The sequence below is a fragment of the Brienomyrus brachyistius genome, unplaced genomic scaffold (assembly GCF_023856365.1).
Source record: "Brienomyrus brachyistius isolate T26 unplaced genomic scaffold, BBRACH_0.4 scaffold42, whole genome shotgun sequence".
Lineage (NCBI taxonomy): Eukaryota > Metazoa > Chordata > Actinopteri > Osteoglossiformes > Mormyridae > Brienomyrus > Brienomyrus brachyistius.
In genome coordinates this window covers 467,445-479,744 of record NW_026042317.1, presented here as the reverse complement: position 1 = coordinate 479,744, position 12,300 = coordinate 467,445, and the positions used below count along the sequence as shown (strand labels likewise).

The window sequence follows — 12,300 nt, the reverse complement described above, 5'->3', positions numbered from 1 at the left end:
GCCTTATAATTACTGTCTCTTGCTACTTCTTCTGAAGGGCAGGGGACAGCAGAAGAAGCACCACTTCATCTTCTTCTTCTTCTTCTTGTGGCTCTTCTCAGTATCATCTTCAGGAAGATCTTCGGCATTCACATGGAATGATACTTCTTCACTGTAGATCTTCTCGGCAGCATCAGCATCTTCTTTTGTTTTATCTGTCTTCATCACTTCAGTCTCGTCCTCTTCCTCAGGTCCTTCTTCTGGTATAGTCAGTAGCTGTGATCTGTCTTCAGATGCCACCATACACTGAAACCTGACCAGTGTGGTAGCATCAGCATCTTCTGCCTGCTGGAATACCACATCAGCTTCTTCATTTTCCTCAGGTCCATCTTCCTGTAAAGTCTGCAGCCATATTCTGGCTACATATGCCGCCATGCACTGCCAACTGTCCACTGTGGCAGCATCAGTGTCTTCTGCTTCCTGAAGCTCCTCATCTGTTTCTTCATCTTCCTCAAGGTCTTCCTCCTGGATGGGTTCTAGCCAAGTTCTGCCTACTTGTGACACCACATATTCCACAGCATTCCCTGTACTTTTCCCTTCTCCTCCCTTAACCTCCTCCACATTCACTCCCACCTCACATACATTCTCCTCACCTCCATTTAGCATATCCATCATACTAATACCAGCCTCTGTCCCCTCCATCACAACCCTGGAGGCCTTCCCCTCAAATGTTCCCCACTCTGGTACCTCCACATATTCCTCACTACTCTGCCCCCTTACCTCACCCTCCCCCCGGCTTGTCCGGTCCTTCCTGACTTTCTTTTTTTTGTTAAGGTAGCAAGTTTTATAAATTTCCCAGTCTTCAGATGAAAGGCCGTAATTACTCTGAAGACTTTGAGATGAAATACTAGTGCTGGCTAGCAGTCCATCCTTTCCCACACTCTCCCCTCCCTTACCCAAATCAGTAGACCCCCCAAATCCCCCCTTAACCCCCCCAGCCTGGACAGTGGGGAGTGTCACTGGTGAGAACTCCTCCACACCTTCTCCCCAGTTGATCACTTCATCCCACAGGTTCCAGGCTTCCCAGTGTTGGGTGTTGGTCCATCGATCAGCTCTCTCAATTCGCTCTCTGGGGAATAAATGAGAGATTAACCAGCACTTAAGAGAGATAATAAAATAAATAAAGAGCTGGAAATTCTTCAACCATACAGAAAATACAATTGTTATAATTATTATAATAAATAATTACAGGGTTCACATATATAAAAAAGAAAGAATAAAAGAAACAGCGAGCAAGATTGCAAAAAAAATCTACTGTAAAATGCACGATACTGTAAGTGCAATAGCATATTAAACAGTAATGTCACCAAATTATAACTAGAATCAAATACGAAACAACTGTGCTCCACATCAAATGAATACCCAGATGAATACTACCAAGAACTGAGTTAACACTAACCAAGCTAAGAATATTTGAAAGTGTTAATCCTGTGTAACAATGTAAATAGATGTAATGATAAACTTAGAAGCATCTAGCCTACTCCGAAAGTAATGCCCCAATTTTTTTTTAACAATTTACCTACCACCCTGTACAGTAGGGGGTCCCAACTTCCGGTCGGTGTTCCGGTACCGTCCGCGCGGAGTATTGCACCGGGCGGCAGACAACCGGGGGTAGAGGAGCCAGCCGTCCCGTTTATTAGGGGATCGCGCCGTTTTGGAAAGAAAGCTGCCCGTATTTATGTACGGAAATACGCCATTAGCCCCGCATGTCCGTATACACCGTCAATCTCCCGCCGCTCGGCGTGGGAACCCCCAAATTATACCGCCGTCTTACCCATCCGTGACACTTTTCTACGACGGAAACTGATCCGCGGATATCGAAAGGTTGGGAAGCCCTACTAAACTAGCATGTTTGAGATGAATTTACTAACCAAATAGTCTGTCATTATTTAAATATTAGCAACCACAGTAGCAATAAAAACCACTGCACTTTAAATGACGTTAAAAAATATGTAATATAAAAAAAAATGTAATGTTTTTTATTGTATTATAGACATTTACTATGTCATTATAGTATAAAAGGCTAAATAATCGAAGTAGCACAACATCAGTTGAAGAATTCAAAGACATTTTGGAGAGCTAACAAGCTACTCACCTCTGCGCCATTTTCACTCAGAGTTTGTTGTGCTTCAAACGGTAAAGTTTGTTTACGTTGTTTCTATGGAAACTGCTCTGACTCTCCGCTTGACCGTAATATAAAGGCATGTATGCAGTAATTTTCTGATTGCAGATTTGATCCTTATGCAGTAATTGACCACTGACCTCTTGGACCCTCTGGGCTGCCTTCACCTGCATTGAGGCAGCTGTTACGTTTGCTGTCATTACATTCAGCCCAAAATATCAAAGTACAGGATTTAAGATTTGAATTAGTAACAGGACCGTGGGAAACAAAACATATATGTTATTGATCCCTCGAAGAAAGTTTTCAATTTTCTCCTTCTTTCAGTTCTTAAATAACGTGTCAGTTCTTGCTCTGGTTGGTTGGGATTTACCATTTTAACATTGTAGCAGTTCCTAGGCAATACACAGACAAATTCTTTTTTTTAGGATGGAATTGTTATGCTGTAAACGATTACCTTCACGTTTCAACAAAGGTACTTGCTTTTGATATATAATTTTTTGTACATGTGTACTCTGGTCATACCCCTTGTACATATGGATGGCATGGAAGGACAGTCACTGCTGTCACCTATACTCTCCCTGTCTGCTTTTCTCATTTAAGTGTTGATACGGCAAAAGAAGATGGACCTTTTGTAGACATTTCCAGCCAGAGACTTGGTTCCTATATGAAGAGAATATTTTATTTTAATTCAGGCTAAGAAACTACAGAAAACCAGCTCTGCATGTGATCTCCCCTTTACTGCACAAGGAGGGCACACACATCAACAATTAGCAATGCAGCAAAATACAGATGAACAATTTCTCACAGTTTCAGAATAAATCAGATTTCTCTGTAATTCAGAGATTGTCTAAGACTTCTGCTAGATCATTTTCTGCACTTGAACCTAATTTCAAGATAAATGACACCTGGGTCTATTAAAAGAAGGTGATGCTGCCTGACCCACCAACCAAGGCTGGGAGGAAAGGGAGGAATACTAGTCAAAGGAAGGAAGAAAAGCAGCCCACCCTATCTCATGGTCATGGATAGAAAAGTCAGGGAGTGTTACGAAGAAGACACCACACTTAAGACCATTGGTTTTATGCACTGAATTACACCAGATAGAGTTTTTGCATTCTAGCTGTGTTACGTAACATTCCTCAGCCTTCATTTGTTTCCACAGAATGCAGGACATAATTTAGGGTGCCAAACAAGACAGCGGAACTGCAGTATAGCCAATTATTTGTTTCAGTAGTTTTATAACAACTCGAACATAAAATGTTTGTTTTTCTTAGATAAAAGTCCAGTTGAAACAGACTTTATTTTTAAAAGTTAGATTGGATTTAAGAGATGGAACATGTTGCTTGTGTTAATACTGCTTTGATTTTGAGGATGAAGTCTGAAGTGTAGGTGACGTGTAACAGGTTGTTATTTTACTTTTAATTTATAATTATACAAGATTCTGTTTTCCTTCTTCTGTCTAACCTGATGGGTACAATATCCTTTAAACTTCTCCCATGATGCTTTTGTCCGGCATCGCCCCTCCCTCTGTCTTTTCCCCTTTATAAGGGTCCCGACCTCATTTCCTCTTCCCTTTGGTGTATTGCACACGCGGGAAGAGGTGAGGATCTAGTGGCAGGGTCCCCCGAGTTAGTAAATCAATTGTATAATTATGACCCATATATTATATATTATATTTGATTTATTATTCATCATGAGCAGAGATAGAAAACACGTCTATACATAAGTATATACATTGTTTTACTTTGTGCAGAGAGGGCCAGAGCATATGAATTTTACCCCTTTCCTTATTGTTCCCAACAGTTTCAATAAAATCCAGGAACGACAACGGCGTCTGTAATATCCCTTCCTCCTGCACCCCACACACACCTGATAACACCCCAAAACACAATGCAGAGTATAGGCAGGGAATGACCGGTTACATAGGTACACTAGTGCGGCTTGTAAATATGCCCTTAATTTATGCCTGAATATCCCTCCCATATAGTGGCTGACCACATATCATGTGAAAGACCCGGAGAGAGTGAGTGTATATATATATATATATATGTATGATGTGCATGTGAGAGACACCATCGGAAGTCCGGTTCAGTTCCTCAGAGGCACTACTATGGAGGCGCTTACAGTAATAAACTTGCTGACCACAAAAACTGGCACTATGATGGAAGTTATGCAGAAGTGCAGAGTAGATGGAATAATTTTTGTACCTCAATAAGATTGTATGCCTTTTGCCTGTGTCTCCAGCCAGTGCCGGGGGTGAAACGCGCCTGCAATTATCAGCGGGATAACATTATCGTTCTTTTTATTCTGTGGAAAATGAAAGACCGATTTGCTGGCCAGATTTATTTATGAATCATAAACATGTTGTGGGCTATATAAGTAAAGTCAGGGCTCTCAAGTCTTATGCATTGACTGTGAGACACTTGCATTTCAACCAGTTCACATGCTCACGCGCCGCACCTTATGTTTGTCATGCTGAGAAGTAAGGGTTAGGGTTATAATTATCAATAAATAATGTACTTCCCTGTGAAACAATGATGCTGGATGTTTATTTGCATATCATGATATGGTGCAGCCTTTTAATAGGTTTCTGTTTTTCTGTTAATCCATTCATGGTGTTGAATAAGTCAGCAAGCATAAGTCTAAGGCTAGTGAGTGACTGGTGTTTTCGGGGGAGACTCCCTAGAGCTGTAGAGAAATACCTTAAGGCACGGGATGAAAAATCCCAAATCTTCCAGGAAAAATGTCAGCATTATATGTATTTGCCACACAGAACAGAACAAAAAATTCCTTAGGGAATCACACGCCTACCATAGTCACTATACTACTCAGAACGCCTGGCAGCCACCAAATCAAACATAGGAAAAGGTCCGGATTTATAGCGTTAGAATGTGGTAGAGACTAATATCCATAACGTACCATCCTAGAACACACTGTGTTCTAAAATTTAAGCCCAATTAAAATCTGAATATTAAATGAGGAAAATAATTTGATTTGTTCTTCTATCCCAAGTTGTGGTCTAAAAGCAATAAGACCACCATCCATTATACCTGCTTTGGGGAAAATGCACTCCTGTAGCCACTAGGGGAGCTCTCACCTCTTCTGGGCCCAGCTAAATAATTATGTTACGCATTCTAACAAGCTTTATTATCTGTGTCAATAAGCCCTACTTTTACACTAACACTCCTGCTGAGAGGCTAGTTTGATTACCAGTCTTGCCCTTGTCATTACGAACACATGAGAATTTGCGCAGTGCTGTTTCAGAGTGGATTCTCACTGGTTTTCCCCAAGACTGGTACAATACATTTTATTTAGTTTCATACCACAGGTTATTGTAAGAGGGATCAATTGGTTTACTTTTATACTGGTGCAAGGAAACTATTATTATAATGGTGGGTTATCAAACACAGTAGCTGGCTACCTCAGACATAAGACGCCCATTATGTACCTGTGTGTCACCTATCTGGGCTTGGAATCTGTATATCAATTGAAATAATTATTCATAGCCCAGATAGCATCATGTTATTGTTTCAGCGTTGAAGTATAGTTAAATGCATTGAATTATGGTCAGTGATAAATTATCAGCATTGAAACTGAATAGATTTTTGGTCAGATGTTCAATATTGAAAAATTAATGGTGGCGAAACCTTGATATAAAGTGACTTTTTCAACATTGAAAATAAGATGCTGAGTTAACATCAATATTATTGAAAATAAAAATGGAAAAATGAATTTATGGGGGGCGGCATGATGGTGCAGTGGTTAGCACTGTTACCTCACACCTCTGGGACCCGGGTTTGAGTCTCTGCCTGGGTCACGTGTGTGGAGTTTGCATGTTCTCCCCATGTCGTCGTGAGGTTTCCTCCGGGTACTCTGGTTTCCCCCCACAGTCCAAAAACATGCTGAGGCTAATTGCAGTTGCTAAATTGCCCGTAGGTGTGTGTGTGAGAGTCACTGGTGTGTGAGTGTGCCCTGCAATGGGCTGGCCCCCCATCCTGGGTTGTTCCCTGCCTCATGCCCATTGCTTCCGGGATAGGCTCCGGACCACCCACGACCCAGTAGGATAAGCGGTTTGGAAAATGGATGGATGGATGGATGTGCACCAAAGCACACACGTTTTTTTTCTGGTGGCTTAAACACATTTTTGTAACTACTGGCTATTTTGCAAAAACTCTGCACACAAATAAAAAAACCACCAAATCAGCAAAATGTTGTAGGTCTCTTGCAAAAGCTAATAAATCTTGCTTAACTCTTCAAACCTTTGGAAAAATTTTATTTTTGTACCAATCAGTTAACACAAACCATCATCTTAATAAGCACACAATGCACTAACTACACACTGATGGTAGGAATGGAAAACACATCTGGCTTTTGCTTTCTCTGTGCACGAGGTATGTCAATTTGAGGTCATACTTTTGTCATAAATAGTTCTGTAAACACAATTCAAGATTCAAATTTCAAGTATGAATGTTTATTCACATGCATCAAAAGAAACATAAGACAACATACAATTTCACTGAGAGAGAGAAAAAAAATCATTCTTGTCGTCTCTTTGCGTCCGGCCACAGAATTTCATCAACATCACATGCAATGCTTTCTAGTCCAAGGCACCGGGGAAACTCTCCTGGAGTGCCTTATCCTGGCCTGACATGATGCCTGGTCAATATCCTCGCATGCCTCCTCCATTGCCTGTAAAAGAACCATGCGTTGATGGGGATGACGATCATAGACCTTCCAGCACCAGGCAGAGAAGAATTCTTCAATCGGATTCAAGAATGGAGAGTAAGGCGGGAGGTTGAGTACAGTGAAGAGTGGGCGACTGTAAACCAGTTGCGAACTAAAGCAGTCCTATGGAAACTAATATTGTCGCATATGATGACATAACTGGTCTGTGAACATTAGTGAGCATATGATGTAGACTGTCCAGGAATGTAATAATGTGTGCAGTGTTACATGGGCCCAGGGTTGCATGATGGTGAACAGCACCGTTCTGACTTATAGCTGCACACATAGTTATGTTACCACCACGCTGTCCTGGGACATTGGTTATGGCACCGTGTCCAATAATGTTCCTGCCATGCCAACGCGTTCACTGTTTCTTTCAAAAGGGACTCTGTAAATGTGCTTCATCCTGATTCTGTTGCATGCCAGTACACGAGATAATGCAGAGATGCTCACATTGTTCATGTTTTGGGAGATGGTGTCATCCTTTATTATACGCTGCTGTATTTCTCGTAGCCTAATGGAATTATTTGTGATCACCATATTAACTATATGGGTCTCTCGTTCTTCAGTGAACATTCTTCCTCTGCCCCCAGGTTCTGGATGTCTAGCAGGTCTGTAGAGTAACCATTTCAGTTTTTACCTATACAGCATTGTTGTGTTTCTCATTAGAGTATAGTACTATTACAAAACGTACTGTGAAGTAACTGTACTAACCAATTCTCATTACAGTATTGTACCACTACAAAACGTACTGTGAAGTAACTGTACTAACCGATTCTCATTACAGTATGGTACCACTACAAAACGTACTGTGAAGTAACTGTACTAACCGATTCTCATTTGGAACCGTCCTTATGATGCCTGCTACAGCGTAGCGGCTCAGGTCAGGCTGAACCCATTGGCCAGCTTCCCTCAGGGTCATTCCATGGTTGATCACATGATCCACTGTTGTAGCTCTGATGACATCAGTTATTATATTTCTTCTTACCCTTCCTCCTTCCTCTTCACCTCCTCATCCTCTAAATTCACCTCCTAGTCTTCATCCTTTTCCTCGCCCTTCTCTAATTCTCACTCTTCTCAGTCTTCCTTCTCCCTCCATTGTTCTCCACACTGAAAGCTTACTGTACCTGTGGCTTATTTATAGCTCTCATGCTGATTGCAAAGTGAACTAATTATCTAAAACCGTTTTCACATGTTACAGTGTGGCCAGACAGCTGGCAAAGTAGTGTAAACAATAGCCATAAAAGTGTATAGTTTTACTAGGAGTGTGTTGATCATTTGGAAATTGTGTGTAAAACAGTGAGTTGTGTTTACAGTTCCACAAAAAGAGTGCTGTGCAGTGGATTGTATTTACACATTTGCAAATTGTGTGTTACAAAAGTGCAAACTGAGTGCAAAACAGTGAGTAATTTTGCTATAACTATTAATAGTTTTATAAGAATCATTTTTAGTGTTTAAGCATTCAGAAAATCTGTAAAAAAATTAAACAGGGGTGACTGTCCATTAAGCTAATCTGCAATCCTATTACACATAGACACATAGCATGACACAGTACTGTTTTTGACTTTTTCTTTTAATCCACCGCGATTGTGATGAATGGGGCAAGAGAACAAAAACCACAGAAATGGCTCTTTGCATGCTAGCCAGTGACTACGCGAGATGGTATAGTCTCTGGTTTTACTAGAGAAGGCTTGGAGGAAAATGCTGTGGAAAACTGATTATTTTGTGTCTTCTCTATGCCTGGGCTCTCTAGGAAAAGCATAGAGACCATATGTACCTCTACAATTGTGGAGATTTCTGTGGGGTGCACATATATAGTATATATCAAATTTATATTATATAGATTATATCTAAGCATCATTCATACTCAAGTGAGAAGACAATTATAAATTCATGTTATGAAAAGGTTTCTGTGTCGGAAAGGTACAGAAAGAGCCTAACGCAGGTTTACAGGAAACAAAGGTGTGGTGTAGAACACAAGGACATGGACAGAGAAAGGCAATGGCACAACCCCTCAATATGATCAATTCATCTACTCTGTGTCGTCCTCCCAGCTGTCAAAGTAATTGTCAGCAAATGATGTACTTGACACTTACATTATTTACGTGTCAAGCCGTTCGGACGTTTTAACACGTCTTAAAACTACGTGTTAACGCGGCCAATCTGAACGTCTTAACATGTTTAAAATTGGGTGCTACCACTTTATCGGTTTTATGGGGAAGCCTTGCAGACAGTCATTGCAAGAAGAGAAAAATGTTCCTCGGTCACTAGATAATGACCTCAGGTGGCTGATTGACTGTCAGTGCCTGATCTGTTCCATGTTTTTACAGTTTTTTATTAGATTTGTTTAAAATACGTGGGAAAACAATTAACAATGCAGTCACAGAATAATTATTTTGCATTTTAAAATAGTTTAATACTGCAGCACAGGAACAATACATGCAAAAGTATGGAGTTTTAACATTTAATCGCTAGACTGGATATGTATTGCAGATATCTCTACTTCAATTCTTCCTAGTCAAAGAGAGCATTTCAGATATCCACAATGACATTCTTCCTATCCACAATTGTAATTTCAGATATCTAGAATGGCTATGCGACGTACATCCGGTAAAATATAAGGCAGCTAAATTATTGATGCCATTCATACTGTTGCTATGACCGTTCACTATAAACTCCTTATTACAAATAAATGAATAACTACATACGTTTCCTTGCTGAATATATAGTTTTTGGTGTTAATGCAAAACAGGAAGTGATCAAAATGATAAGTTTAGCTCATCTGCACTGTTCACCACAAAGACACCAGTGCAATTAAATCAATATTAGCCAGATTTACCATTTTTGCTCCAGTTTCATTAAATGTTAAAACTGCCAGTTATACTTTGTAAAGATTTAAAGATAACTGTTCTGCCAGTTTAAATAAACCTGTGATTCACCCCTCCAAGAAATGGACTGTGCCGAAAACAACATCACAGTCACGTTTGACACATAATACATACGTTGCCTATACGTAATAACAACGTAGGACTCACATGGCTGAACGTAGAGACCACATGACTACAACGTACAGGGCATGTACTGCATACGTATAGCCCTTACGTCAAAAGGGGTGTGTACGTTTATGCCAACCAATAGCATAGATGCATTAAAGGTACAAACGTCTTAAGAGGTTCAAATTGGCCGCATTAACATGCAGTTTTAAGACGTGTTAAGATGTCCGAATGGCTTAACACGTAAGTAATATACGTGTTAAGACATAATTTGTTTGACGTGTTGACATGGGCGTCAAAGTAGATGTTAAGTCCCAAATGGCCTTCCATAATAAAGTGATCTTTCAAAATAAAATCACAATCAAATTCTTCACCCTTTGGTTATTATTCTGTGTGCCTTCTCTTATATGTAATGAAATAGACCAGGGTGACAAAATAAGTATTATATACAATGTTGTCATGGAAATAAATCAATACTTATGTTTAATCAATTAGCCTATGATTACGGTTCAAAAGAAAATTGCGAAGAGCCATTTTCCTTTGAGTCCCAATAATTTAAATAAAACCACATATTTGTTGATAGTGATGTATTTGTGATTTTTTTCTATAGATCATCTGCAGTATATGGAGTCCCTTAGATGTCAGGGTGAGAAAATATATTTTTAATTGTTTTGTGTTTCCTCTCAATAGTTTTGCGTTCCCTCACAATACTTGTCCTAATAATAATAACTGTACTCTGTCCATTTAAAGTACAAAAGTTAGAATTAATGGATTAATAAGTATAAACCAAAATAATACAGACATGTCCAGTTACGTGTACTTTACTGTTTACAGTAACTCGCAGTCATTGGACACAGTGCAATTATTATTATCATCATTATTTGTTATTATTATTATTATCCATCCATTTTCCAAACCACTTATCCTACTGGGTCGCGGGGGGGTCCGGAGCCTATCCCGGAAGCAATGGGCACGAGGCAGGGAACTACCCAGGATGTGGGGCCAGCCCATCGCAGGGCACACTCACACACCATTCACTCTTACACATGCACACCTATGGGCAATTTAGCAAGTCCAATTAGCCTCAGCATATTTTTGGACTGTGGGGGCAAACCGGAGTACCCGGAGGAAACCCCACGACAACATGGGGAGAACATGCAAACTCCACACACATGTGACCCAGGCGGAGATTCGAACCCAGGTCCCAGAGGTGTGAGGCAACAGTGCTAACCACTGCAGGACCATGCCTCCTGTTGTATGAGTAATATAATGTAAAAATTAAATTCTATTTTATGTCCTTCATAAAGTACAAAAGGCAAGCATATCACACAGGTAAAACACCCACATTTAAAAAATGTTTTCATGAAAGTCTGTAATCCTGAAGAGGAAGTGTGACAATCGTGAGTTTTTGGGCAACCACAGAAAAGCAGAAAAGTAAGTAGAGACAGTGAGATAATTAGTGCCAGTCAGATGATAGACGTATACAGTATGTGAGTCAAAGATTCTTCATATATTAATCATTCCCATTCAGGTAACAAATATTTAGAAATCCATTCCTGAGCATCATGCCAAGAAGCACCACTTGTTTACTGATAACTGCTTTCATGTAAACTCTGCTGTGCTGAGAGTAAAGATGAAGAGGGAGAGACAGCAAGAGGCTGCTGACGGCAGAGAATGCAGGCGACATGGAGGGGAGTGAGAAAAGGAGCAAATATTGATGGTTAAGAGTGAATAATGACGTCACAGCAGCCTGATCCTGATGTTAGTTTAATATGCTTCTTAGTTTGGCCTGTGGTGTGTATTTCAGATACAGCATTTAATCAGGGAGACTGAGTGTGAGTCAATGACAGAGAGAGAGAGAGAGAGCAGACAGGCAGGTGAAGATGAAGGTGTATTAGGGAGGAGGGGGGGAAAGAGCTTGGACCATCACCAAATCAGCCAAATGTAAATGTCACGTCTATCAAACAGGAGACCCTGCTTTCATGAGAAATGGTTTAAAGATCACACTGGGCTCCATTACAGCTCCCCCTCTTCTTAAGGGGGGTTCTTTGTTTCTACTGTGCAAAATAATTTGTAACACAAATGTCTAAACTGGCATGAAAGACAGATTCAGCTCTTGTGAAGACTGGCATGCGAAACTGGAAAAGGCACTGGGGAAATTCAGTGCACATAAAGACAGGCAGTGCCACAGATTAGCACTGATGACATGGATTCAGAAGATCAATCCTGTTAATATTCAACCTTCAGATGAGCTGGAAAGAGCAGCAGCAAGTGAGGAAAAATCTTCTGGAGTTAAGTACTTGGCACGGCAAGGCCTGGCTTTTCGAGGTGTTGGTAAGGAGAGTGGGAATTTCAAGCAGCTTCTAATGCAAACAGCAGAGGGCGATGCAGAGCTGACCATGTGGCTGAAAGGCCACTTTGATT

The 12,300-nt window shown here is 40.5% G+C and overlaps 2 protein-coding genes across 4 annotated transcripts in view; both read right to left on the bottom strand.

The window, feature by feature from the left end:
• Positions 1-1,701, bottom strand: LOC125722788 (uncharacterized). The gene is made up of 2 exons (XM_048998995.1): positions 1,559-1,701; positions 1-1,108 (listed from the first exon to the last, which is right to left on the bottom strand). Exon 2 carries the CDS (start codon positions 679-681, stop codon positions 10-12), a length of 672 nt encoding a protein of 223 aa, XP_048854952.1. The 5' UTR covers positions 682-1,108; positions 1,559-1,701; the 3' UTR covers positions 1-9.
• LOC125722784 (uncharacterized) overlaps positions 1-12,300 on the bottom strand; it is a 154,958-nt gene that overhangs the window by 22,979 nt on the left and 119,679 nt on the right. The gene's annotated exons all lie outside the window — the stretch shown is intronic.

Excerpts from the sequence above, each read along its gene's own strand:
- LOC125722788 (XM_048998995.1), bottom strand. The coding sequence starts at position 681 with ATGGAGGGGACAGAGGCTGGTATTAGTATGATGGATATGCTAAATGGA.